The sequence below is a fragment of the Coturnix japonica genome, chromosome 2, assembly GCF_054131305.1.
Source record: "Coturnix japonica strain WE chromosome 2, WE-NBRP24, whole genome shotgun sequence".
Lineage (NCBI taxonomy): Eukaryota > Metazoa > Chordata > Aves > Galliformes > Phasianidae > Coturnix > Coturnix japonica.
This window is the reverse complement of record NC_140664.1, coordinates 58635478-58660068: the sequence shown is the minus strand read 5'-3', so window position 1 is coordinate 58660068 and position 24591 is coordinate 58635478. Positions and strand designations below refer to the sequence as shown.

At 40.6% G+C, this 24591-nt stretch overlaps 1 protein-coding gene and 1 long non-coding RNA gene across 2 annotated transcripts in view; one reads left to right on the top strand and one right to left on the bottom strand.

Moving 5' to 3' along the window:
* Positions 1-24244, bottom strand: part of LOC146761836 (uncharacterized) — a 48672-nt gene extending 24428 nt beyond the window's left edge. The window contains exon 1 of the long non-coding RNA XR_014943460.1: positions 24148-24244. This is a non-coding gene — a long non-coding RNA (uncharacterized LOC146761836). The remainder of the gene's footprint in view (positions 1-24147) is intronic.
* LOC146761837 (uncharacterized) lies at positions 18266-22790 on the top strand. Its single transcript, XM_085539852.1, has one exon. It carries the CDS (start codon positions 18982-18984, stop codon positions 20431-20433), a length of 1452 nt encoding a protein of 483 aa, XP_085395978.1. The 5' UTR covers positions 18266-18981; the 3' UTR covers positions 20434-22790.
* Positions 24245-24591: the final 347 nt, after the last annotated feature.

Genomic DNA, 24591 nt, shown 5'->3' with positions numbered 1-24591 from the left:
ATGGAGCTCAGGACAGTGCACTAACAGTGACAGCTGTGAGAGCAGATAACCCTTGACTAATGAGGCATTTCTGATGGCTCTGGTTTCTGAAGAAATTGACAGGATTGGAGCCACCCTGGAGAGAGGTCTGATATTTCATGCTCACTGTCTAGTACATCATGTTCACATTTGGGAGTTATGCATGGATGCTCATGATTTGGGCTCTCCCTAGCCATATTTTGAGTCTTCCTAGTTCTTGGCAGTACATGCACATTCTCTGTATGCCTTAAAGAGAAATAAAACCAAAACACCAAATTTGGAAATGGAGGCCATCAGCAATAAAGCCACAGTGTTGCAAAGTGATTGCTCAACAGCCCTTCAAGAGCCAAGTCCTTCTGTCTGGCCACCTGTCACAAGGTGCTGCGGACCAAGCAGCAGCTTCAGAAGAACTGTCACTGATCTTGCCACATGGAAGTGGTTAGCTTCTGGTCATCAGTGATTTGCAAGAGAGCTGCTGAGAACAAGTAGAAGAAATGCATCTCCCATCAAGTGAGTTAGCAGATAGGACAGAAAGCTGTCTGCCGAACACAAAGATACTATTTTAAAATAAGCCACCCACCCGACTCTTGCCTTCTGTAGACAGACTCTGTTCTCATTGTCTTCTTCCACACTACATCAAACTTGTTTTTCAGCCTCTATTCTGAACATTGTCTTGAACCCCAACATCTCACTTGTGAATAGCTTTTAAAATACGAAGAGAACTGGAGATGCTAGCTGATAGAAAGAGAGATACATAGCTCTCCCATGTGTTTATTATCTGTAAACACTCGGGAGTAAAATGGCTGAAGCTCTGCGGTGTAAACCAGGGCCCTCATTTTTCTCAGTTCTTGAATTACCAGTGATAACACACTGTGTTTTATTTAATAAATTAATAATTTATAATTTAATTATAACTTAAACAAAGCACAACTTTAATTTTCATGTACTATACTAACATCTTCGTTGTGTGCACTCATTCACCACTAAACTGATCATTTCTGCATGTTAAGAAGTTTGCAGAGAGCTGCCACTGCCACTACATCAGCCTCCACAGCATATCAGGCTGGTACATCAAGGCTTCACAGACACCCAAACTATTTGCTCATACATGGACAAGTGAGACTGCATGGCTCTCCCACCTGGCACAGAAATGTGGCCCAATCACATCTTTTCTCATTGTATCTAAACCATGCTTCCTTACAAGCATACCTGTCTTCCAACTAATATTGTCATCTGAAATCCAGGAAGAAAATTCTCATAACTCCAATGTGGTGTTTGAAAGCAGCATTCATTTATTCCTCAGGATGCACACCATGTGACTTAACAAGCAAATGCACCCTCTTAGAGATCAGATTCTACTTTTCAACAGTTAAGACACACATATGCAGTACACTGGCATACATACTCATTCTTTTTCAAGGACTCATAGATATGTGCTAATGTCCCCTTGGGCATGCTAAATGGTATTTAGGGTGGTTGAGTGCCCATCCACTTTTCTTCCCCATTTTCACCATTAGCTTCATCACTGAAACCTTTGACTCACTTTCATTCACTTTTCCCCAGTTTGGAAGACTTCCACTGCTTATCAGGCCACAGTGAGTTGCTTTTTAAAAATAGCGTATGAGGAATGTGAAGAAAATGTCCTTGCAAGTTTTGAAGCCAAAGATGAAAGCATTCTATTGTGATTCCAGTACTTCTTGTGAGGCAAAATCATTGAGGCAGAAGATAAAACTATTTTCCATTATGTCTCCAGTACAAAATTAGTGATAAAAAACAAAAGTATTCACCCATTAAAACTGAAAAGGGAAGTTTTAGAACTATCACTTATACCTTTTACTAAACTAATATATGTAGAATCATAGAATGGCCTGGATGGAAGAGGACCTAAAGAATTGCTCAATTTCAACCCGTTTGCCATGGACATGGTTGCCAACCACTAGACCAGGCTGCCCAGGGCCACATCCAGCCTTGCTTTGAATGCCTTGAATGCCTTTAGGGAAGGGGCATCCACAACCTCTCTGGGCAACCTGTTCCTGTGTGTTACCAGCCTCCATGTGAAAAACTTCCTCCTAATATCTAAGAGAGGGGAAGGGAAGGGAGATTGCGAGATTGCGAGATTGCGATTAGGTCTAACAAAAAATGAAGGAGAAAGAAGGTGATCTGAGAACGAATGGCAGTTTAATAACCTAATAACGCTAAACAACAACAAGAGAGTTTCAACAAAGAGAATACCAAGTCCCCAATCTCACCGATGGAGCTGTGGAAGGCAGGAAGCTCTGACCACGTTGTCTCCTCCCAGGGAGCCGGGCCAGCAACCCCGTCCCCTTCCTCACTTCCCTTCCGGTGCCCCTCCCCACATGCCCATTTAAGGCAGTCCACAGAAAAAAAACTTGTCCCCTTTACTCCCATTATGAGGCATGGTGTTCTGATGTGGAATACCAACACCAACCAAATTACAAAACCATAACATTCCTCCTTTTTATACACTCTCTTCAAGTAATGGAAGGCCACAATGAGGTCTCCCCAGAGCCTTCTCTTTTCCAAGCTATACAAGCCCAGTTCCCTCAACCTTTCTCCATAGGAGAGGTGCACCAGCCCTCTGATCATCAGAGTGGCCCTCCTCTGGGCCCATTCCAAGAGTTCTGCATTTTTCTTGTGCTCTGGGCTCCAGGCCTGGATGCGGTATTCAAGGTGAGCCTCACAAGAGCTGAGTAGAGGGAGACAATAAGCTCCCTCTCTCTGCTGGCCACTCCTCTTTTAATGCAGCCCAGGATATAGTTGGATTTCCAGGCTGCAAGTGCACACTGCTGGCTGGCTCATGCCCAGCTTCTTGTCCACCAGGAACCCCACATCCCACTCCACAGAGCCGCTCTCAAGGAGTTCTTCCCCCTGTCTATGTAAATACCTGGAATATTGGTTCTTAAACTAATATACTAATCCCTATTGCTAAGCAAGCCAACCTATATCAATACCATAGCTACACAGCATCTAGAAAGACGACATCTAGTTATTTTAAACTATTGCTGGCTCTAGGAAAAGGACAGCAGTAGACTTCAATACTAGGCATGTGCAACAATTTTATTATGTGTGGGTTTTCAGAGATTTGATTTTGTTATATCTGACTCTTCAGTGTGGTGAAGATCTTCAGTGGCAAGATGTTTAATGAACATGAATGTTTAATGTTTCAGAACACAGTGGACACTATGGGACAACTCCACTTAGTGGTAACAAAGTTTACAGCTAATGAGCAAAGCTCAAAGGTTGCAAGTCTGAGTCACAATGGCAGCAGTACTTCTAGTGCTCCCAGGGAGGATAGTATCTTCAGTTTCTACCATTCAAGAGGCCTTGGTTTATTAGCAGAAAATCACATCCTCTTTGATATTTTCCACTGCAAGAGAGCCAGTCAGTTTTTTTCTCTACAGCATCAGCCATATCCTCTGTGACATGAACGTTAGTGTCATGGTCTTTTGTTATCGGTATTCCATATCATAATATTATGTACTGAACTAGAAATTAAAGAGTTACTGCTTCAGTTTTGTAGTCTATCAATATTTTAGGGTAACTGGTTCTCAGAAAAGAAGAACTACATATCCCAGAAAACTTTCATTGATCCATTTCCATTTTCTTTTCACAGGGAAGGATAAAACTTCTCATGAATCCCTTTCTTTTACTGCTTGTCTCTGTGATGTGTGCTACATAGCTGTCTCACTGTCAGCATTAGAGTAAGGCCTTAAGTTCTGGGCACTGTCTCTCATTTATTTGGTTTATACCTGCAGTCTCAATTAACTTGTATTTGTGCTATTATAGTTATTAAATTAACTTTCCTCCTCAGATCCTTGCCACTGTTTGTTTTTTTGTTTGTTTCCTTTCCCTCTTTGTTCCCTTTCCCCTCTCCTTCTCCTTCCTCCTTTTTTGGGCTGGTGGACCTGTGGGCATGCTGTCCCCCGTCACAGACACAGATAGATCTAGAGATAATACCATGACAGTTAGCTTCTATTTTCTATATCAATTATATATTGTGTAGGGGATTGTTGATTGAAATCCAGTCACTATTGTTGTATTACCTCATGTTGTTTGCAGTAATTCCTTCCATTGTATGGTTTATAGCTGTTCCTGTATTTTGCTTAATAGCTTGGATTAGTGACTAGTGCTGGAAATTCTCAACATTAGTCTGGCCTACGATTTATGGAGATACATACTGATTAAAAAAAAATCACAACAGAACAAAATGAGAGTACTGTGGCAACAGAAACTGTTGACAGTACATGTAGGTGCTAAGAGTAAGAATCACAGCTGGTTCTTTTACTGCACAGATCAAAACACATAGCTGAATCTGAAGTGTTAATTAAAAAAAAAAAACAAACAAGGAGAAACTAGATTTTCTCTTGGACTGGTCAGGAACTATTGGCCAACACTAGAACTTGTCACTCCATTCTGCCCCATCTCCAACTATAATAGTTGAACTGGACCATTAGAAACATTTTATGAGAACACTTGGAGCACAGCCACATCCCAATAAAGTCTTGGGCCAATCAGTTTATCACTTGCCCATATGCTCTTTATTAGGGGTTTTGCTCTGAAATGCTTGCGCTCTCTGGTCTCTTATTTCTATCCCACTTCAAAGCTTTTTAACTACAAGATTCTCCTGCTCTGAAGACTGGAATTTTACTGTATCTTAAAGTAATGAAAAATAATTAGATATCAGGTAATAAAGGATTCTTCTGTGGACTCCTAGCCCAACATCTTTTATACTGCTCTGAGTTTTGAAGTGGAGTGGCATGCCTCAAAGCCATTTTCACCACAAATGGCTCCTATTTACTTTCACTGAAAAAAAAAAATAATAAAAAAAAAATCTCCTTGTGGACTGCAATTTTTTTCTTCCATGGCCACACATTTCCAGTGGCAAAGGCCAGACTCAGAAGTGGGAGGGCTCTGATTTGTGGTCTGTATAAATCTAGACTGTACTAATTGTTCTTATCTTAGCTGATGATTTAGAAAAATAAGACGCACCAAATGATTCGTTTTTCCAGAGCAGAAAGCTGAGTAAACTTTTGGGTAACTTTATTTTCCACCCCCCCTCTAACATAAAATTAAATTTAAAAACCAAAGTTGCAATTTGCTTATGTTTATTTTGTGGGTTTTTCATGGCTTCTTTCTCATAATGAGAAATTTAACAATTCCTGGGATTATGAAAACAGCAGGAATTTACTGAATTAGATTACATCCAAATGATAATGGCATCGATTCAAGGGAGTCAGTTTTTCCATTTTAGCATCTTCCTCTTTATGACATGCCACACTTTTATATGGGCTTGCCAAAATCTCATTTCTTCCATCTGAGCTTCTCTGAGAAAATAAATAAATAAATAAATAAATAAATAGAAGTAACTATTTTCCTCTGTAAAAGCTGACTCAGGAGAAAACATTCTCCTTTTGAGTATGGCATGCAGTGTGCTATCTAATCAGGAGCTGTACCAAAGTTAAAAATAAGTGTTTGAAACATTTCTTCTGTTCAGTACCATTACAGAGTGCTTTAAGACAGTTCAAATTAAATCTCTGACTTGCAGTTTTTTCAGAGGGGTCTCCATGTCATGATATGTCAGATGCAAGCATTTCTGTGTGTCCAAGCAATAAATTTAGACATAAAAGGAATTGTCTCTGGGAATTTAGGTGATAGGAAAATGGAGAAGGACAACTCGTAAATTTTATTAAGCTGCTGCAAGTCTGTATGCAATTTAATGCATAAAACAAGCTCCATTGTGGAAAACACTCTTGAAACTGCCATCATTTTAAGAAACATCCCTTTACCTTTCAGGGAATCTGTAGGAAAGTTCTGTAAGGAAGAATGTTTTTGGAGGAAGTCATTCCTTGTCAACACATATATAACGCTCCATAGGAAGAGCTTTTTAGATGCAAGGTCTTTCCTTCCCTGGTAGTGGAGCTCAAGGAAGAGGTGCAGAGACTAAGGACCATCAGTGAGTGTGAGCAGGAGATTGAGTGGTGGAGTGACTCGCTGGCATGCCAGAGGGAAGGGTGTCAGGGAGATATCCCCAGAAAAGCATTTGACCCCCTGCCTGTCAGAGTCAGACAGACCTGACTGATGATGTCCAAGGTCAGGGACATAACCAGGAAACTCCCGAAGCTGGTTAGGTCCATTGATTATTTTCCAGTACTCATAGTTCAGGTGGGCAGAGATGAAGTTGCTCAGACACCTACAAACTATAAAAAGAGATTAAACTTGGTGTTTAGTCCAAGGAGCATGAGCTCAAGTGATTTTTTGTTTTATACTTTCAGGGGCAGTGAGGGACATGGAGAAGGTTTGGAAAGCACAAGCAATGAATAATTGGCTCAGAGGCTGGTGTCAAGCCAGAAACTTTGGGTTCTTTGATCATGGGGCTGTCCATGAATGCAACCACCTATCTCAAAGGGAGCAATGAATCCTAGTGCAGGAGCTAGTGGGGCTTATCGAAAGAGCTTTAAACTAGCTACATCGAGGGGAGGGAACAAAACAGGGCACACCAGAGATGAGCCTAGGGGAATGATGCTTGAGCATCTGGTGAGACAGATAACTCGGCTGAAGTGTGTCTACGCCAATGCACGCAACATGGGCAACAAGCATGAGTTAGAAGTGATTGCGCATCAGGCTAACAATGACCTAGTAGCTATTACCAAAGCATGGTGGGACCATTCCCATGACCAGAGTGCTGTGATGGATGTCTACAAGCTCTTCAGAAAGGATAGACGAGGAAGGAAGGGTGGTGGTGTGGCCCTTAATATTAAAGACTGTTTTATGTTGAAGAGCTCGGGGCAGGGAATGATAAAGTTGAGTGTCTGTGGGTAAGGATCAGGGGGAAGGCCTGTAGGGGTGACACCTTGGTGGGGGTCTGTTATAGACCACCTAATAGGATGAAGAGATGAACAAGGCATTCTATGAGCAGCTTGCAGAACTCACATGATCACCAGCACTTGTGTTCTTGGAAGACTTCAAGTTCCCTGATATAAGTTGGAAATATAATACAGCACAGAGGAAGCAGACCAAGAGTCTTCTAAAGTGTGTGGAAAACAGCTTCCTTCCACAGCTGGTATGAGAGCCTACTAGGAGTGGTGCCCTGCTAGACCTACTCTACACTAACAGTGAAGGACTGGTGGGAGATAGGAAGGCCAAGGACTGTCTTCAGCAGAGTGACCATGAAATGGTAGAATTCTCTGTTCTTGGAGATGTCAGTAGAGTGAGTACCAAAACTGCTACCTTTAACTTCCAGCGGGTGGACTTTGACCTGCTCAAGATGCCTGTAGCACAGGTTCCTTGGGAGTTGCTCCTTAAAGGTAAAGGGATCTAGGAAGTCTGGACGCTTCTCAAGATGGAAAGCTTAAAGGCACAAGAACAGTCTGTCCCTGAATGCTGTAAGGTGAGCTGTAGGGGAAGAAGACAGGTGTGGATGAACCGGGAACTACTGTTGAGACTCCAGAAGAAAAAGAGTCTATGTCCTCTGGAAGAAGGCTGCAATAACCCCATGCAGCAATATAGGCTTGGGGCAGAGTAGCTGAATGACTGGGAAGAGAAAAGGGACCTGGAGGTGTTGGTCAGTGCTCACCTGAACATGAGCTGACAGTGTGCCCAGGTGGGCAATAAGGCTAATGTCATCTGGCCTTCATTAGAAATAGTGTGGCCAGCAGGAGCAGGGAGATAATCATCCCCCTGTACTCAGCACTGGTGAGGCTGCACCTCGTGTTCAGTTTTGGGCCCCTCACTACAAGAAAGACACTGAGGCCCTGGAACATGTCCAGAGAAACACAATGGAACTGGTGAGGGATCTGGAGCACAAGTCTTATGAGGAGTGGCTTTGTGAAATGGGATTGCTTAATCTGGAGAAGAGGAGGTTCAGGGGAGACACCTCATTGCACTCTACAGCTTTCTGAAGGGAGATTGTGATGAGGAGGTGTTGGTGGAGTCACCATCCCGATGGTATTCAAGAGGCATCTGGATGAGGTGCTATGAGATATAGTTTAGTACCTTAGTGATAGTAATGGTAATGGGAGGACGGTTGGATTAGATGATCTTGTAGGTTCTTTCCAACGTTGCGGTTCTATCTTTGTTCTATTTCTCTCTCTGCCAGCCTTGTAGAAACAATATGGGCATTGTCTAGCTGGGGATATGTAAACAGCTGAAGGTGCTTCTGTTCCCATTCCCTCCATCAAACAGTCAGTTATCTCAGCCTCAGTCTGCCATATCTGATCACATGTCACGTCAGTTCTCCACCTACAGCCATATCAACCATTCCTGCTTTTCCAAGGACAAAATTGGTTGTGAACACACCTGCTTTCAGCATCAGCTGCAGCCTTGTGCAAAAGGACCTCTAAAAACTAGAGCATTAGTGGAGACTTCACAGGCTGAAAATAATATTTGTCAACAGTTACCAAGTCTCCAACATTTATCCAGTGTATGGGTGGTGCTGAGGCTTGCTGAGCTTCCTACAGGCTACAATATATATAGAAGTGTTTTTGGCTTGGTTTGTTTTCACAAAGAAGAACAAAGAAAGAAGGAAGAGTAATGAACACAAGTGATGTTTTTGGATCACTAACTTAATCAAATTCAGGGAAATTCTTTTCCCGTAACAAGCGAGGCTAGAGACACTAGCAATTCAGTTTGTTGGGACCTGACAGAGCATTTGTAAAAGCATGGCATTTACAAGAAAAGCATCCTATTAATGAATTTTAAACACAGCATATTCCACAGTTTATAAATACTGGTACATACTTTTAGGTCATCCATTCTTAAATGGTCACTTGTTAATACAAATCTGCTTGATCACTGAAGAGAGACTTATATTCCTATGTAAGAGATTTGTACCAGGTGATGGAAACTTGTCTGCTTTGGGTTGGTGCTCTGCCCCCCACTGCAGCATGTAATTATGGCCATATGCACATAAAATGTTTCTTGAGCCAGCTCTTATCCACATAAACACACAACTTCCTAAAGCTACAATGCTAAGCCACAACCTACATAAGAATAACAGGAAAATAGTTAAGTCATTATATCATCATGCTAGCTCTTGAACATACACTTCAGTTTAATTGTGCAACACAGAATGAGATTAACTTTCCTAGGCTGCTTTTATGATCTTGAGTCCATTTCTACCTACCCTCTCCTATTCTGCTGCAGTTTGGCCACCAGCTTTGTTGCATGACTACACTGGTAACACGGACTCCCTCCAGGAGCTGCTGTTCTCCTCCCAAACACTGAAATCTTCTGACTCCACAGCTGCTACAAATTCAGGCTGTTCTGCATGGCTTGGAATATATATATATCATATGGATGCTCATTATACATGTTTGTCTTTCATTTTACATTCAGCAAAATCCATAGGTGAAAAATTTGCCCTTTTCTTCCACAAGAAGTTCAAGTATATTGGAGAACACTGTAAGTAGAGGGAATAGAATAGGGAAGGAAATTAAAAAGCAGGGGAAAGGGAAAGAAAAAACTTTACCCTTCTTCAGTCATGCTAAGGAATCTCTCCCACTAGGGAGGTTTCCAGCTATATGAGAAACTGAGAAACTGTTAACAGAAGTTATCCCATTGTTGCAGATTTTGTGTGCAATTTAACTAATGCATAAAACAGAGAAAACATGGAAAACACTCTTAAAAGCGCTATTAGGTCTTTGCATCTTCTTATAGAAACATATGTGGTTACTGAGCATTGAACCTATTGCTCTCAGGTAAGCTGAGGTAGCCAGTACAAGGAACAATACACATTTTTGGAAGGTCTTTTCTTGTTCGTGTTTTCTCAGTTCAATGGGAACCAGAAATGCCCAGAAATAAAATAAAAGCAAACCTTTTTTTTTTTTTTTTTTTTTTTTTTTAAAATTTAAGGTGAACATCAGCCCAGGCTAAAGGTAGGATAGGATGTTTTACACCCTGATGCCTTCACTTCAAGCAACGTGGGCTGAAGTTAGGCACCCCTTTGGCCCATCAGGCCCAGCTGATGACCTACACTCTTCGACAAACCCAGCTCTGCCAGCTCACCCCAGCAATCTTCAGCCCATGGGTCTTTCCACAGCTGCAGTGCCAATATAAACACTTAATTGTGCACTTTCTGCTGGTGCTTGGAAGAGAGAAAAAGCCATCATGACAGGAATTAAACACAAGTCTGATTTTTTTTTTTTCCAGTTGTTTCTGCTATTTATTTATTTTTAATCAAAGCTGGAAACTCATTTCAGGAAAGTATTTGGAAACTTTTTTTTTTTTAAATTGCTTTTAGAATAAACTTTGGATGGCAATCTTATGAATGAAGGCATTTTTGTTTGTTTTTTTTTTTTAAAAGAGAACTGCCAGCAGATAGTAAAATATATTGTTAGCTATAATTAGAGTAACAGAGACTTAAACAATAAAGTTGACGCTCTTTGGGTTGTCCCTGGTTCTAGTTTGGAGGCAGACTGAGGGACCACCTTCACAGGTTGACACAGTATCTGTGCAGCCTTGCTAAATAGAAAATTCATCACCAAGAGGGAAAGGTCAGGGGTTCACAACCAACCAAGGTAGTAGTATTATTCATTAATACTAATGAAGCTAAATCAGAAAGAGATACTACAGAAATGAGTAGAGGTATCTGAAAACTAAAGGTATTGTTGGAGGAAAGGCACAAGTCAATCTAATCTGCCCAGCTACTTGTGAAAGATGAAGTGCCACCAACTTTGTATTGGGGTACTGATGACATCATAATGCTATAGGGTAATCAATTTAGCCTTAGATAATCAAGTAATAGAGACATTAAACCATATTAATAGATTGGAGTAAATTTTATAATGCATAACAGGAAAAGAGTTATTAATATCACTGCAGAGGTTAATCTAAGCCTTGCATGTCAGGTCAGGCTATGCATCTTTCAAAGTCAATAAACTGGTGATGTCTGTTTTCTTTCCAAGCAGCTCATCTTTACAAACCTCCTTTGGTAAGTGTTCTCACTCATGCTCTCTCCCACATGGATTTTGCTGACTCATTTCAAAAGGAAGTGCTTTTCATGAGTGGGGGACACAGCATTCTGGGGCTCCCTCCTGGCTCTACATAGCCCTCAGCTCCCTCTGTGCCTATTTCCTGGGCTGAGCCAGATGGCCATGCAGTACACTACAGCCTGGCAGCAGATGACATGCTCAAAGAGCTGCATCAGCTCCAGCACTCTTCTCAGAGGCATTGCTCTTGTGCCACTTGGAGGTTTGCTCTAAATCAGTGAAGGGAGAAATCAGACTGGTACTGGCTGTGATTTATCTGCAGCATTCAAATGCTGATTAATATTTTGTTTGGGAGTGAAATCTTAATGCAGTTACTCTCAGCAAGTTTCTGAGCATTTAGCTCTTTCTCAAATGCTCCAACACAGAATCTAAAATTACCTCAATGATATTATCAAACTTCTTAATATTCATAGAAGCAATGAAATACAAAGCTACCATTTGTAGATCAAATTTCAAATGACATGAAACCACAAAGTACCTTTTATACTGTTTTATATACTAAAATTTATGTCTTTGTGTCAGTTCGCAAGATCTTCAGCCAAGCCATTGCAGGAGTAACACCAATATTTAAAGACGCAGAAACTGGCTGCAACAGAAGGATTTTATATGTACACTTCCAAGTATTTTAGCAATTGGGAGGATCAAACAATGCTTTGAAATCATCTTACTCCTGTCTTTTGTCTAGCAGAGAGCATCACCTTTTCAAGTCCCAAGCAGAAACTTCACAGAATCTCAGCAGTATTTCTTTCATCTCACTGGTAAATTTAAATATCTTCCCACACATCTGCTATGAAAAGAACTAAGTATGACACTCCTCATCCTTTTAGCTCTACTTCCACAGTTGAACACGTGCTGTCACATACACTGCTTTCCAGGTCCAAAACCCATCCACACTGGAGTTCTGGATAGATCCATGGAAACTTTCTCATACTTAGCTAAACTGAATGTTGAATAATGTTTCTTTTGAGTGCTTCAATGGGTTTTAATTAGATGTAACTAAACCCAAAGTCTTTTTCCTTTAACTTCTGGGCACTGCTACTTTCCCTGAAGAGATTTAGAACATATTTTCCACATGTACAAGCCTAACATTACATTAGAGACTTACATATCCTCTACATACCTAGGAAAAGCAGATGTAGCTGGAAGGATTAAGGAAGGCTGAGAGGGAGCAGGAAACCTCAACACTGTCAAATCCAGGCAGCCAAAGTGGCACGATCTGTGCAAAAATGGCATTTACTTAGAACTTTGAAGGGAAATAAGCACAATATCATTCCCTTCTTCACTCTTTGGAGACTTAATTCTGTTTCTTAATTCTGTGCTTTAACATAAAGGGTTTTTTGTTTTTTTTTTGTTTTGTTTTTTCTTAAAGACACTTCCAAATGAAGTTTACATTTCCAATTGATATGTATGTAATTTCCACTATCTTGTGGAAAGTCTTTTCCCACATATCCAGATGCAATTCAGCTCCTATTTAAGGTTACAAAAAGAATTTGTTTTCTTATCATCCAGAAATATCTTGCCTAGTCCAGAAATCAGGAAATCAAGTTACATGACACATAGGAGATGAATGTCTGCTTGACCCTTACGAAGCAAATTTAAAATGTATAAAAGTGTTCTAAAGAAAAATTAGAGGAAAAGAATCCTGTGGAATAACCTAATGAGGCAACATGTTTGTCTACACTGTAAGACCTTCTGACACTGGAAGCTTAAACATTTTCAGTGGCCATGGTATTCAGCTTTTGTTTTCCTGTGTCACTGCTTATTCAGAAGGGACATATTTTCATCTGCAATGGAAAATTTTCATTTTTTTTTTTTTCTTTCTGATTTTTCTCCCTATAATACTAAAACTTTCATTTGTTTAAAAATCAAGAGAGTGGAAGTTATGTGAAATCATATTTTAAGTTTGTTTTCTGTTTTGAATTCAAACAGAATAAAAAAGCCCATAACATGGTCTTCTCCCGAATGCATTTTAACTGTAATCCCACATAAAAGGGGAACTGCCAAAGCACGAAACAAGAAATGTGCTGAGTTTTAAGGCAGTGCAGAGCTGAAGCATAAGGAAGGAGGAAGGGACTGTAGTATCAAACACCTCCTAGGAGAGGCTCAGGAATCATGTGACAGGATTACAAACCTGATTTAGAATCACAAGGTTGGAAAGGACCTACAAGATCATCTAGTCCAACCATCCTCCCATTACCATTACTATCACTAAGGTACTAAACCATCTCATAGCTTCTCATCTGGATGCCTCTTGAATACTGCAAGGGATGGTGACTCCACCAAATCCCTGAGCAGGCCATTCCAGTGCCTGACCACTCTTTCAGAGAAAAAGTTTTTCCTTGTGTCTCATCTAAACTACCTCTGGTATAATTTGTGGCCATTTCCTTGGGTCCTGTTTGTTGTCTGGGAGAACAGACCAAACACCTCCTCATCACAACCTCCCTTCAGAAGGCTGTAGAGTGCAATGAGGTCTCCCCTGAGCCTCCTCTTCTCCAGATTAAGCAATCCCATTTCACAAAGCCACTTCTCATAAGACTTGTGCTCCAGATCCCTCACCAGTTCCATTGTGTTTCTCTGGACACGTTCCAGGGCCTCAATGTCTTTCTTGTAGCGAGGAGCCCAAAACTGAACACGAGGTGCAGCCTCACCAGTGCTGAGTACAGGGAGATGATTACCTCCCTGCTCCTGTTGGCCACACTATTTCTAATGAAGGCCAGATGACATTAGCCTTATTGCCCACCTGGGCACACTGTCAGCTCATGTTCAGGTGAGCACTGACCAACACCCCCAGGTCCCTTTTCTCTTCCCAGTCATTCAGCTACTCTGCCCCAAGCCTGCAATAACCCCCTGCATGGGGTCATTGTGGCCAAAATGCAGGACCCAGCACCTGACCATGTTGAACTTCATCCTATTTACCTCAGCCCAGCAACCTTGCCTATATAGATCTCTCTGTACAGCCTCCCTACCCTAAGGCAAATCAACAGTACCTCCCAACTTGGTGTCATTTGCAAACTTACCGAGGGTACACTCAATCCCCTCATCTAGGTCATCAGTAAAGATATTAAAGAAGACACACCCCAGTACTGATCCCTGGGGGACACCATCTGTCCCCCAGGGATCATCAGCTGTGCTTAACTCCATTAACTACTAAATCTGTTGAACTAGCTTCCTGTTCCAGTGACTACCTATGGAACGTACACAAGTGGCCCCATAAATTAACATCCCATGGTAGTATTATTGCAGCTGTGAAGAAATCCCAGTGTCTTTATTTGTTGATGATTACAAATGGGCATCAAGCCTTGGATATAACCTTTTGATACCACATGTTGGATTTATAGTTTAATACATGACACTCAGGAACAGAATTTCAATTCAGGAAGTGTTGCTTCAATTGCTAAACATCCACTGAAACTGATAGGAATATGTCAGTTAAAACAGAATGCATAGCTTATAAACATACCAGTCCTTAAGTCCTTTCTGTGACAAAAGTCATTCCACTGGGCTGAACTCAGCATTGGCATAGATGACCAGAGACTTTTGGGCACACACCCTGAAACGCAATTTCACCTTAACAATTACTGTGGTCCAGACCACAGGATAGGAGACTTTCCATTAAAGCATATTCAAAAAGATAGGTCTAACATCTTCCTCTGACAATTCCAGCAGCAATGATAGATGTGGCAATTAAAAAACATGCACCTGTATTACTAAAATATTCCTAGATACTCTAGTTGTAAACTAGTTTCCTGGACTGTGTTATTTGCTAGAAGAAAAAGGTCTTTACATTTGTTTGGATCTTTTCTGGCCACCACATTTATCACAAAACTACTTTGAATGAGACAGAGAAACTGGTAGCACACTTCATGTTAATAGCATATCAAGAACGGAACTGCAGTTGCAGACTTTTTCCCCTGTTAGCTCACTGATTTTCATCCTCTGCTTTGACTTTGACTTTCTTCTGCTAACAAACATTAATAACTTCCAGCCCCTGGGAAAATTACTGGAGAAAAAAAAAAAAAAGTCCAGTATTCTCTAATGACCACTTCGTTGGAACTGATAATCTCTGAGTTCAGTTAGACAAGCTACATATGAATAATAAATAACTAGGGAAACTGAAAATAATTTCTTTTCACACAATGTATTCTCTCACACACACACAAATATACAATGTAGAAGACCCACTGCTTGTCTCTGCTGCCTTCTGAGAAAGTGTAATTAAATGCTTCCCACATTTTTCACCAAGAAAGATTACCTTCTTGAGCAAAAATCATCCAGAAGGAAAGCACATCTGTCCGTTTATCTCTTTAAATGCTTGTTGTGACAGCAGCTTAAGAAGTACCATCTAGAAAGATTTATTTTTTTTCAACATACTTTTGGCACGATCACCCTGGCAAGGTCATTTCCACTCATCTGCTAAAACAAACATGATGTTCTAACACACACCACATGCCCAACATAAGGGGCTCCACAACACAACCAGGGTACAGGACAGCTAGCGTATCTAACCCTCACTTTCATTCTGTCCAAAGAGAGGACAAATTACATAACCCATCTTCTAGTATTAAGGATCTAATCTTTTCACTCATTACTAACAAAGCAAAGCTGCTCCCTAATTGCAATAACTGTTTCCAATCCTACTCCCCTAGAAGGTTTTGTTTTGTTTTGTTTTGGTGTTTTGCTTTTTTTTTTAGTCTAGTTATCAGAAATTTCAGGGGAATGATGAATAATTTTGAATCATCAAAATAAAGCTTAGTGCATAAGATCTGGCTGATATTTGATTAGCTGTTTCCAAATTCTAGAAGTAAAATGGGAAACAGCCTTGTTATTTCAGTCTGTTTTTATCATTTTTCAAGAACAGCATTTTTAAAGAACAGGGAACTCATGCTGGGCTTTGCAAATAAAAAGCCCTTTGAGCAGCTAAAATAGTAGACAAGATTCAGAGGTTAAGTCAAATGGTTCAAAGCTTATAACAGAAACATGGAAGAATACGAAAGAAGCATATAGAAAGCTAAAATCCAGGTTTTGTTTAAATCAGACTTAAAAACTCTCAGAGGCTTCAGCCCAAGACCACATAAAACAGCAAGCAGGAAGTAGGAACTCAGCTGAAAGTTAAACCAGAAAGAATCTAAAACATAATTGCACCCTATTATAATAAAGGGCAGATGCATTTAATGCTAATAGCGTTGCAGGGTTTTTTATTAGTATGTAATTCTTCCACAATGGTCTTGTACAATTGTGTCAAACACCACTTTTACTGTTCCATTACCTTCACAGAATCAGTAGCTACTAATAACCTTGCTCTATCTACCAACTACTTTACCAGACAAAAATGGTTAGACCGCTTCCTCAGACCAGTAGTAGTCACAACATGCATATTTAAAACTCTTCTATTGCTCTCCTTCCTAGGCACCAAACTGACAACTCGCTGAGGCCAGCACACAATGAGAAAGACATCTTCCTTCTTCCAGTAAGTATTACAGGAGGAAAATCATAGCATACATCATGCCAAACCCTGTAGTGTTAAAATATGAGCTGTATGGAAAGCAACATGGCATTGCTGGTTGATAATATGAAATGCCTTTTGAACTGATTAGAAATAACAAACTATGTTAGGTTTACACAGGGTATGCCATTATGTCATTACTGGAATGAACACATCAGAAGGTAGGTACTTTCCTGTGGTGTTTAACAGGTACTTCCAGCACAAAAACGTGATTCTGAGTTGTAGCAATTCAAATAAGCTGCACCAGTAATACAAAAAGTATAGAACTGGCATGAAAAACTATATAGTCTCCTTAGTCTACCACCGGTGCTAAAATACAGTTAAAACACATTTAAAACAGCAAGAAAATACAATCATACAGCAACTAAGAAAGGGACTGCAAAGAGAAAGAGTAAGGCACATGGAAACATATTTTCTGCATGAAGTAATGGTTCTTCCTGCTTAAAAAAAGTCTTCAGGGTTCAGTGAGGAGTTTCAATAGAAATTACAGATGTTTCATTTCCCTAGAGCATACTCACTAAGCTTGTACAGGCAGATTCTCATTTCTCAACCACTTCTATTAAGAACATTGAGACTTACTCTTATACTCTTACTCTATACTAAACAAATTTAAAATGTAGCAGGAACTGTACATGAAGTAAAACCTTCACAAGCAGAGTAGTGCCAGGGATCTGCCAGTGATCTCAGTGCTTCCACTCCTCCACTCTTTCTACTCTTACATTGGTGCTACTGGAAACATTTGTTAGATGAGGCAGACAGTGTGAACTGGTTTCTCATCTTAGTCATATAGCACCTAATCCCAAGAAACTACTAAAAAACATGTAATTATTTGCTTTCCTCATATTTACATTGATCTCATAAGTAAAAGAGGAATGGAAACTCAGCCTTGAAATTCCACATGCTGTGTGGAAGGAAAGTTAATTGTTCAACACCAACAGCATGCTCAAAATATGCCAAGAACCTCCTTTTAATATTACATATATAATCATATTTTCTTTGTGTCATTAAAGAGCTTGGAACAAAAACCAAAACAGCAAAAAAAGTGGCTTGGAAAAAATGCCTTTCACTTTCACTGCCAGCATATGTCATTCTGTCAAGGTGACTGATCTTACAGAAGAGCCAAAAAAAAAAGGGGGGGGGAGGGGGTGATTTCTTCTTCTGCAACAAGGACAATAAATATGTTTTCTATTTAAAGCAAGTAATAAAGATAAGGAAAAAAAAAAGAGAAACTTAACCAGATATGACAGAATGTGCATTTCTTGTGGAGTCTTGAGAATAGAATGTAATTCTTATCTCAAGCAGGTAAGCTCATACTAGCAGCAAATGTTGTACTTAACTACTTAACTGATGGAACTAAATCAATAGCTGCCTCAGTTAAGCCAAGACACTACTCACCAAAACTTCGCATCATCTTAATTATGCCTGGAATGAGAGGGAAAAAAAAAAAAAACAAAAAAAAAAAACCACCACCAACACAGCAGAAAGGTAGTGATACTTAAACTACGCTTTTAGAAAGTTGCTGAGGTCAAGGACTGTGGCAAGAAAGCTCTGAGATCCCTTGTGGGTGCAGCAAGACAGATGCAGACTCCCTTACTGGTGCAGAACAAAGAACTAAGAACCACCTATATACTGTACATGCTTACAACCTGTGCAACAACTTGGTCACGTGTAGTAACCAGACACCTCGTGTGTTTATATCTGGCTCAAGTTCCTGCTAAACTTGTTTACTATTAGCAAGGTAATGACTTTCTGTAAGAGGCCATGCTTTTTACATTACTGTCTCAAAGTTTGCTGAAATGGAAAAAATGCTGAAAGGAAGATTGGCGTAGTCGGCAGGATACCCGTCGTGAGAGTGTTATCCTTCCAGTTTCTCTAAAACTTTTCTGTCTGATTCTCCTGGATTTGCAAGGAGCGATTGTTTTGATAAATTAATTTGACGTGTGCACCTCTCCAGGAAGACCGCTCCACATTCTGAAACTTTCTCACTTACGTGTATACCTCTCGGGGACAAATGAATTAATTTTGACTGTTTGCTTTTGTTTTACACGTGTGTGCCTCCCCGGGAAGACTATTTTGCATTGTGGTGGTTTTAAGTATCTTGTGACGTACCTTTGGTTTTAAAGTTTTCTGTGTGCGCCTCTTGTGGAAGTGGTGTGTGCTTCTCCAAAAAGTTTATTACTTTTGAGAAACTTAGAAGTTATTTCTAACTTTTGTTGCTTGGAGGTTGAGGTTTTTCGCTGTGGCTTGCCAGGATAGCCAGGACTGATTGAGGTGTTTACACTTCCTTTGGAAGTGTTGATTGAGTAATTTGGTCTTTTGTGTAAAGGAGTGTTTTGAGCAGTTGTTGGTTTTGTTAAGTGTTTGCCTCTCTGAGGAGATAAGGAATCACCTCCTCCTCCCTCAGCGTACATTTCGTTGCCTGTAGATTTTGTTGTGAGTAAAATTACATTTGCTATGGAAGGTGAAAATATGTTGTTTGATATCCTTGAAAAGCACGCGTCTCGGCCATCGTCATCAGGGATGGACTGGGCACGTGAAAATTGGTATAATTTGCAGGCTGTTTCTGACCGCATTTGCGTTTTACAACATGGAGCTCGTACTCGAGCCGGGAAAGGCAAATCATTTATTTGTGCAGTACTCGGTGCTGCTTTAAAAGCAGCCGTGGAGTTCCGAGACCAGCAGTTTGAGGCGGAAAACCAGACTATACATTCGTTACAAGAAACAGTTAAAACAACCCAAGAACTCGTGAAAGCCTTGCAAAACCAAATTGGAAATCTAGAAGTACAATTGGAAAGAGAGAGACATAATTCGGCCTTGTTACAAATGGCTTTTAAGGAAATTTTAACATATAAAGATACGGGTGACACTGATATTCATGGTGCACCACAAGAAAAACTGTATCCTCAGGAAGAACTAAAAGAAGCGAAAGAAAATTTTGATAAGTTTGAAACCCCAATAGCCCCTCTGCGCCCTCTAATAAAAACAGAATATACCTTTGAAAATGGAGAGGACCTGGATCCTCAAATGAATGTTAAAGAAATTCCCTTTTCTGCCACTGAATTAGCAAAACTGAAAAAAGATTTTAGCCGCTCTCCAAAGGAATCAGAAACAGAATATGTATGGAGAGTCAGCTTAACTGGTGGAGATCAAATTATGTTAACCGAAAAGGAGGCTGAGGGTTATTGGGGGCCAGGAGTATTTTTGACTACTGGTAATAACCGTGCTCCCTGGTCCCTAACACAGAGGGCTGCTTACTGGGCTGGTGGTCTCAACCCTTTAGAAAGGGGAGACCCTCTTGCCATTAATGGGACAGCTGATCAATTGGTTGAAAGTGTTCAAAAGGCTGCTTGTCTCCAAATGATGTATGATAAAAAGCTGCAGCCACATCATGAATCACCTATGATGATGCCTGTTGATCCTGAACGAATGACTCCTTTAATCAGGGGGCTTCCAGAATCACTGAAACCTATAGGCATACAACTGCAGGGAAAAATACAAGCTATGCCTCAGGGAGAAAGAACCCAGCCAGCATTAGAAAGAACAGGCACCTCAGGCCATTTGCAATCGGGGTATAAGGTATGGACATGGGGGGAGGTTGCCCAAGAGTTGATTAATTATGAAAGGAAATATGGGCCTGTGGCTTCTTCCAGTAAATCTGAGCCAAGGGAAGTAAGGCTCGCAGCAACTACCCTTGCTCCTAGGCCACCTAGCCCAAAACTCTGTGGAACTGGAAGGGTCTCACTGCCAATAAGAACAGGTAGGAGAAATATTGATCATAAACGTAATCGTTTCTGGACACTGGGCTGGCAAAAGGGTGTTCCACGAGATTTGATGAATGGATTACCCACAGTCAGGCTAGAGAAATTAGTTAACTTGTGGCCAGGACAAAAGCTCAAGGAAAGTTGATACTTTCGCCCCCTCCCCCAGATGAGAGGGTTGGTGGGGGGGGAAGGCAGTGAAGGGTGGATGTGTTGGAAAGCTCACAACAAAAGGAGAAGATAATTGTACTAACAAAGCCCCCAAAGGGCAAGTTGTCTTGTTTTATTTTACAGAAGATCCCCGTGGGACCTTCATGGAACAGAATGGCTCGTAGCTGATTTTAACCATTTGTGTTTTGTGACAGAAAAATTGAAGATGTGATCAAGCTAGAATACTGATATACCTCTTTATTACATATTTTGGTTGCAATAGTATTATGTTTTTGTTTGCTGTACTTGTGAGTTGTGATTGGTATCAGTCTTTGGATGTGTTTAAACTTCACAATTGGGTTCAGAGTTTTTTCAGGTCATCCTGGCTTTCTTGTACTCTTTGCACAGTGGTAATCATTCCTCCTAACCCCTTATTTCACCTCTTTTGGTCAAACTTGATGGTGATTTGCATGTAACTCCATGGTGTTTCCAAATTCCTAATGAATTGGGAAATGAGCAATGGGACCTATCTGTTAGATGTGGTCACTAAAGTGAAATTTATCATAAAACCCTTTGCACTGATGCTTTTCAGTGTCTCATCACTCCAGGAGTTCCATTCAAAACACGGTTGTTGGAAAGTGTCTTTGATAAGAGTTTTTGATGAGAAAGTTGTATGTTTCTGGTATTACTCCCTATGATTTAAATTCTGGGGTATCCTACACTATGTTGTGACTATAACAGTTCTTAAACTTGCCAGACTAGTATTTATATCTCTCAGCAATTGAACTGTTTTGGAAATGCTCAAGTGGAAAGTTCTCCTGACACAAATATCCCTATTGTTTTACTTGTTTATTTTTTACTATTGGTCATTGTTAAATGTATGGTTGTTTTCAACGTATGGTTGTTTTTTCTCAATTTCTGTCTTTTATTCATTATGTAATATTTGTGTCAACCCTCCTGAAGAATCACAGGGTGGTGTCTGTAGCAAATTAAATGATTCCACCTGTTGTCTAAAGATTGATAATGGTAAAGTTGTTAAACAAATTGCTGATGGTATACATGTTCCCGTCCAAACTTGGAAAAGCCCAGACCTTGACCTTTTTTTCCTGGCTTCCAGGTGGACTGTGTGTAAAATGCATCTTATTTTATCTATTGTGTGTTGTCGCAACTTTCATGTTTGTTTTGTGTATGATACCATGTTTCATTGAACTTATCCCAATGTGTTGTATTGTCCATGTATTTTGTAACCTCCTCAAGTGATGGAGAAGTGGAGCACATCAAGGAATCCTTTGTAATGATTGTATTAAACATTTTAATTCCCCTGCCCTCTCCTTTTCCCCTCATGCTTGCTATCTTTTTCTCACCATCCTGGATCAGCAGTGGTCCATTTTTTAAGCAAACTTTGAGTCACGGGGTGGTGTAAGAGGCCATGCTTTTTACATTACTGTCTCAAAGTTTGCTGAAATGGACAAGTTCAGGCAAGTCCTGGCCAAGGTTCCAGGACTCCCTTTGTCTCAGACACACAGGAACCAATGTTCGAGAAATCCCTTTGTTTAGGAGATGGACGAGACCGGGAGCTACGAAAGGAAGATTAAGATACTGATTAATGGCCCTTAAGTGGTCTTTTGTGTAGGCCTATCTCAAGGAAGATGGCCATCTCTGAGGACTAATGGCCCTCAAGTGGTCTTTCTCTCGTGTTGGCTCATCTCAAGGAAGATTGACATCTCTGAGGAAATCACAGGACTCTGACCCGAGCCGTCCCGAAATGTCTCGAAGGCTGGAAAGAAGGATAAAAAGGGCACGGACAAACCCCGAATTTGGAGGTTTTTCTGACACCTGATGCCTCACTACGGAAACAAGGAGGTTTTCTGTCATCAGATGCCTCTCTACGCGAGTGCCTGCATGCTGAAGAAGATGCCTGCATGCTGAAGAACCTTTGTGGGCATCTAAGTATCTGACCTCAGATTCCTCCACTGTTGTCCTACTGCTGCCTATTATCTCTTCTGGGATTGCTGCTCGAGACTCTGCTCCGAGGGACTTCGCTGCCTGAGACTCCATTTCCTGAGACCTCGCTACTCTGACCACCTTCTCTGCGTTTCATCGATCTGCGGCCTGTTACTTCGCTGCTGCTCTCCCATACGCTTATTTTGCCCCGGACCAACGTTAACAACGTGCTACGGGACGCTGCTGCATTCAGGAGGTGACTATTCCCCGCTTTAACGTAATTCTTGCTCTTTTCTACCTTTTTCTATCGCCTACTTTCCCTTCCCCATCACCCTAATTTTGGTATTCTTTGCTCTCCCTTCCCCATCCCCTCAATTGTCTATCATTTCCAATAAACTGGTCGGATCAACATTTGAATGCTCTTCTTCTTAATCTCACGCCGGGCATAACATATCAAAAGAACCTTTCCCTCACTCCTAAATTGGAGCAAGACACTTTCCCTGTCCAAGATCCCTCCCTTCTCTATTAATAAAAAAAAGCACATGGTTAAGAAATATTCCTATAAGCAGCAAAACTAAAATTAACACACTGAACTAACAATTGCTTCTTTAAAGTACAAACAATAGTCCATTCTAACCGATTCCAACAATTCCAATACTTCTGGATCCCTGATGAGACAGTTGACAAGTAAAGTGTGTCTTGTCAGCAAGAATCCAAACCACAGATGAAATTGCTGTGATCATGTTACAGCAGATGATGAGATGGATGGCCAAACCCATCGTGCTGGTATCTATCTCTGACTTGTTCCTATTAAGACAAAACCATAGCCTCAGCCCCATGTTTATTCAATAAAGAGTTAATCTGTTATATTGTTAAAGTTGTAAGAGCAGTTGAGCACAAACAATGGGCACAATGTGGGGTCAGGAGTTGGGGGCATAGAATAGGCATGGAACATTGCAATGAATTTCTACAATAATTAATTGTAATAACCACTTCTTGTACCACAAAAATGCATGTATTCCATCTATAAATAGGGATGCTTATCTGCTTTCAGTGTGCAGGCTAGGAAGGAGTTATATGCCCTGCACCCAGCTGGCCAAATAAAACATATCTGCTCTGCAACTACTTGGTGGTGTAACAAACTCTATAACAAGTCATTATAATTGTCCAATGATTTAGGAAACAGGAACACAGCATGCTCTAGCTACTCCTCCCTGAGGTGTCATACCTGCACTCCACTTTTTTGTTTATTTCCAATAAAGAAATCTATTATTATTATAATCACTGAAATTACATATTCATAAACAGAATTACGAAAGCCAGGCAGATTCAGGTAAGACATACAGATGTATATAAACACATTACATTCTTAAACACCAGAAGATACTCATCCAGTCAAGTTGGATTATACAACCAAATATGAGAAAGCTTCCTACAGTGCCAATCTACTGCACATGAACAAATGTCACTTCATAGCAAATACTATTTTTGTTTTCTAACTTAGCTACATACATTCACCTTGAATATGATTCTGTGACCTGGGATTAAAGATTCCCTCTCTTGAAAGAAAAGCTGAACTACCTACTATAAAAAATAACAGCTTTAAAATCAGGAACCTGATCACTGAAGTTTACTTTACATCTGCAGGGCAATGTGGTAATGTATTAAAAAAAAATAATTTAAAAAAAAAAAAATGTGTAGAAGAATGACAGACTTTATTTGAGAAGCAGACGCTACAGGAAAAGACATCAAAGAGGAATTAACTCACCTCTCCCGGTAACAGTTTCAAGAAAGAGACTAGCTGGGGAATGTGACCCTCCCCCGTTCTCACCGTCGCGCCGCAGGAGAAAAAGGCGGGGGATAAGGGGGACCCGCGCAGTCTCAGATTGCGGGGGAAGCAGTTTTCTGCAGCTCCCACTTCTACGCTCTGACGAGTTCGGAGGCTTAATCCTCCTTTTCTTGCGATGTAGGGTGAGCCATAGGCTCCAGGTCTGCAAGCTTTGCTTCAAGTTGCTGAGCTCCGATAGCTTCCGACAGCCTTTTGTTATGCAAATTTTTCAATAGTGGGATTCGTTAGGGCACGCAGAACCTTTCGGAAGTAAGCATTTACACTTTCCGTCACTAGCTGCTGAAATACAAGAGTTCTCGCCTGCTCATTTACCTGCATTTCCAACGAGTTCTTAAGCCTATCCAGAAATATCGTATACAGTTC